Source organism: Arabidopsis thaliana, chromosome 5, assembly GCF_000001735.4.
Source record: "Arabidopsis thaliana chromosome 5, partial sequence".
Lineage (NCBI taxonomy): Eukaryota > Viridiplantae > Streptophyta > Magnoliopsida > Brassicales > Brassicaceae > Arabidopsis > Arabidopsis thaliana.
The window spans coordinates 11,129,989-11,134,972 of record NC_003076.8 but is presented as its reverse complement, the minus strand read 5'-3'; the positions used below and the strand labels follow the sequence as shown (position 1 = coordinate 11,134,972).

Genomic DNA, 4,984 nt, shown 5'->3' with positions numbered 1-4,984 from the left:
AGATCCTTTCTTTCCCCTTCTCTGTTTACTGTGTTTATGCTTTCTATCTCAATTATGTTGTTTGTTTCATTCAATATGTCTGAATAGTCTGCTTGTTAGGAATATGGTTTCTCATTAGGGATTCATATGGTTTAGTAGATTGCCCCCTTTGCTAGGTTATCTGTAGAATTCTTCATCTTTAATTATGCTTAATGCTAGATCTAGAGTAATTAACTAGATCTTGAATCTAGACAATAGATATGCCCGCCATAGGTATCTATAGTTGGATCTATTATTTGATGAGTCTGGTTTATAGGTGTGTAATAAGAATCGGCCTATTTACTAAGATGAAAAATTGAACTCGTTAAGAATGCATATTTAGGTTGATAGTTTCTCGGCTTCTCCGGTTATTATTGGCTATAGATATAGGGAGTTTCGCGGCACGCCCCCCGGTTATTCCATAATTAGAGTTTGAGTTTAAGAATGGTTCGATAACAACCTAGCTTTTATTAAATCTACTAACTAATAGTTTCCTGAGGATACCATGTTCCTAGCTCTTTTCCTAATCGTTTACAACCCAATCAATCTGCTGTCTTTTTACTTTGTTTACTTACTATTTCACTCATACCCTGCTAGCTTAATCTTGACATTTAACTCATTGTTTGAACAAAAGAACTTTGAGAATTCGATCCTAAAATACTGCAATTGATCTCTTATTTGAGAGAGTAGTTCTAGGTAATTTGAACCATATCACACGCGTGTAACACCCCCGAACCGTCCTAAAACTAAGGACAAATTCGGAAGCATCACGTTAGACCCTTGTAGTTAGTCAACCAGGTGTCCGGAACACGACCGTTCACATAGTCGACCAACCGTGAGAAACTTTTCGTCGTGTTCGTGGCCTAAGGCTTTTCAACCCGTTCCGAGAACACGAGTTGTGTTAGTCTTGGACTAGACTAATAATATTATCGATTCAACCATCAATTCCATTATAAAAAGGGTTAAATCATTACATTATATATATACGAATAAAACGTTACCAAAACTCGTATATAGGGCGGATCCTTATTAATTTTCATAGGAAATCATATATAATAAACATTATCAGTATTTGCAAGAGCTGTAAAATCTAAGCTGGTTGGCCTAATGATCATCGCGCCGTTTATAGATTCCCCGCTAAGGTTTCGTGTAAACAAAAAGGTAGCATCATGAGTAACCTAGTATTACTCAATTAGACCGGGATCTCTAGGGTTTCACCTATACCGCTATCGGAACACCTAACTATACCAAGCAATTTACAATCAACAAGCAAGACTCAATCGACAATGTTGTCAGAACTTGGGTAGCACAACGTTTATACTACACTTTAACATTATGCAATCACAACAAAAGACAATGCATCACACAATAATTATCACTTAGTATGATTTACTAACCTCCTAGGCAATTATAAGTAAATAAAATTAAACACCTAAACATGTGCTACTTCACATGTCCGAGACTTACTGGTGATCCACGCATCCTCGGGAAACGGCCATACCTACCCCCTCGAATCCATTGGTTCCTTCTCTTACTCGGTTATCTAGCAATCCACAACCTAACTCTATTAAGTACTAATCTGCGGTTACTAAAAGCAACTAAGGTCGGAAAACTTACCGACTTCCAAATTGGGTCTTTTCGCGGGTTCTCCTCTGGTTTACTAGTGGCCGAAGGTACTTATAGTGGGTTTTTATTCGAGGTGTAAGTTCTAAGGATCAGGAATGAGGGCTATTTATAGGTTTTCGGGGAAGTTGGTTAGCTAAGGTGCTTGGGGAGACTTGTTACGGCCGTCACCACCAAGCCACGCTCGATAGGCGACCCACGGACTGGACACGCTGTGGGAGCGACACCCAGCCGTGAGTCACCGGAGTCTCGCCACTAATCGCATCCTGCCCGGCGACACATGGCGCTGAGTCACCACCCAAGACACTCAGCACATCCCGCTAGTCGACAGCCGTCCATGGGCTACTCAAGGGGCGACAACCGGCCCTGAGTCATCACCCACCTGTCGTCCAACCGGATCCTGCTCGGTGGCCGCTCCGCAGCCACAGAATTTTGGCAGATCGACATGGTCGATTCTCAGCCACAAAACACCAAGCAGCTTACCCACCTGCTCGCAGCCTTAAGCAGGTCGATGACATGGTCCATGGTCCAGCACACGCCCATCTCGGCCAAACTTAGGCCAGCGCGGGTCGCTCACACTGCCTACTGCGGGCACACTGCAGGCGTACCACGGGCATACTACGGGCACACTGCGGGCACACTACGGGCGAACTGGGGCATACTGGGGCAAACTGCGGGCGCATCACGGGCAAAGTCATACTCAAGGTGAGGGTCATTACAACGCAATTGATCAGTTAATTGTCGAGTGTGCTCAAGACTATGGTCCGAATGGGGAAGAAGGAGGAGAAAATGGGAACGATGGGGGTGATTCCTAGTCGGACTCATTTGAATCCTTAACGCCAGAACCTAAGAGTCCGAGTGTGATCAACATCTCCTTGGACAGTTTGAAAGCTATCTTGATAATATTGAACCCTAGCGAGGCGGATTCATGCTGGGAGGATGAAATGTTTAAAGGGAATGAACCGAGTGATGATGAAGGAAATGGGAGGTGGGATCCGATGCTACTTGAAAAGGAACTGAATCAGAAGTCTTTGATGAATCGTTTAAGACTTGATGAAGAAAGGTCCAAAGGAAAGATGGTTGATAAGGAGGGAGAAGATGAGAGGCAGAAGGGAAAGAGAGCGGCAGAATTGGAAATGGGATCAGAGAAGGCTTAGGACCAGCGGATCGTTCAAATAAACCTGCATCCACTTGGGATCGTATATGGGATTAACTCCAAGGTTAAACACATAATACGAGCAGCAGCGAGGAAGTCAATTGGGGAGAAGTTGGCCACACCAGCTAAGCGTCCGTGCAAAATATGTGGTCATACCGATCATCTGACCGAAGAGTGCTTGTATCCACCACCGACTATGTCCTATATGGATAACTATACCAAGTGCTATTGTTGCGGAGGACTGGGGCATGTGTCCATGTACTGCCTGATGTTGTGCCAAATGCGGGCGAAGGATCTTCGAGAGGAATCGGGCCATTAATGACTACGGCGGAGGAGGAGAAGTGTTTGAATGAAGGGATGCCCTCATTTTTATGGGTAAGGTGTGAGTGTCCTAAGTGTAGGAACCCTTGACAGATGGTCCGTAAGATCATCTAGGAAGAATATAGTTAACTTTTCGCGTAAGTATAGAATCGGCTGAGTCATAGCGAAATTTTGTTTGTAAATATGCTAAGGCTTAGAACTTGTTGAATAATATATAAAGACTAAGACTAAAATTCGATACTTATAACTTGTATGAACCTTTTGAATGTATAATAAGTTAAGTATTTTCTTGCTTTTGTGTGGCCGACCATTATATGAGTGAGAAATAACTTCTATAAGCATCAGATGAGTTCGAAACCCCATCGGAAGTGCCTCACCAACGTTCGGCCAAATGAAGAATCAGAGAAAAGAAATTGAACTTAGTTGGGCTCAAGATAAGTCTAGATCGGGCATACTTCAGGGAAATAAGCAAAAGAAAGGAAGTTCGGTTCGAGGAGCAGGCAATTGTATAATTAGAACAAGGAAATTCAAAGCCCTTGTAAAAATGTTGGGAGAATTCATGGAAGTTGGAAATGACCGAAGGTTAGAATTTGAGGGCAAATTCTATTAAGGAGGGGAGAATGTAGTGACCCGCATAAGGGCATCGGGCACGGCCAAAGGACCGAATGAGAAACTTTTGCCCGAATGCAAAGCCAATTGACCGCGTGTGTCCAAACGGTGCCAAAACATCAAAGGGCAAGAATGGCTATGAATGGGCAAAGATGGAAAAAGTTCGGCGTGCTGCATCGAAGTTTGTCCCGCCGGTCGCGAAACTGACATGAGTAGGACACCTCAAGTTACCAACCTTGGAGCCAAAGTCAGCTAATTCTTGGAGCCGAAGTTGATGGGGCGGTGGAGTGACACCCGTCGCCACCTATCACCACGCTGTCGTCTGAGACACTTGTCGCCTATGGGCGCGGCAGCTGTCCGGACATGTGGCAGCGGGCGGTGCTGCATGGCCGACCTTGGGCGGATTAGAAATAGAGCTCTCTCCGCCTAGTTTCATTTTTGAAAGCAAGAGAGAGAGACTGAAAGGCTGTCTGATTAAAAACTCGACTGAAAGGCTACATGACTAGATTAAATGAATATGGACTTAAATAAGTTTACTTGATGAATTGAGATATGATTCGAGGGCTTACTTACCTTGTTAGATTGTTATACTTAAATGAGATATGCTATGAGGTTGTGAATAAATCCTTGCTATATTATGAATATATATTGATACATGATTTGATGCTTGATTGTCTATACTAGTTTGGGGCATGGTAAACTACTTATATATAGTACTGCATGAGGTTATTGTGTCTAAGTGGTATTCAAGGTTTACCCGATACCATCATGTTTAGAGTAAGCTTCTGTCTCCCTTTTTGTGTTGTGATTGTGATAGTAAGTCTTGATCCTGAGTGGTCACTTACATGATGGCACAAGACTCGGAGCGTATGCCGAGTAATGCATGACGATGCATTAAAGTGATGATCTGGTTATAAGCCTTTGTGGCTATAGCTCGGGTGTTCACAATTGTGTACGTACGTGTGGTGTGGGTGTGCACGTACGTGTGTGTGGTAGCATACGCGTGGAGAACACATATACACGTATGCAGGAGTTTGTGTTGATGTTGTGGTGCACCTTTTTGGTAAGGTTGGTAGTATGCTGGGCCCAAGGTTCATTCATGTGTCTAGTTTGGCTGCATATTCTGGTATTATTATAAGTATATGATAATACGTTTATTACGTACTCTGTGATCTCTGATGGATAACTTTACCTATTAAGTTGATTAAACCCTAGAGATTTATTTGTGCATAGACCCAGCTCACTGAGTAATCTTAG

The 4,984-nt window shown here is 43.3% G+C and overlaps 1 protein-coding gene across 1 annotated transcript; it reads left to right on the top strand.

Moving 5' to 3' along the window:
- Positions 1-1,456: 1,456 nt before the first annotated feature.
- Positions 1,457-2,798, top strand: AT5G29070 (uncharacterized protein; the record flags this gene model as incomplete). The annotated part of the gene is made up of 6 exons (NM_122791.1): positions 1,457-1,691; positions 1,778-1,874; positions 1,973-2,089; positions 2,149-2,346; positions 2,388-2,445; positions 2,580-2,798. The coding sequence occupies 6 exons, from the start codon at positions 1,457-1,459 to the stop codon at positions 2,796-2,798; spliced, it is 924 nt and encodes a 307-aa protein (NP_198259.1).
- Positions 2,799-4,984: the final 2,186 nt, after the last annotated feature.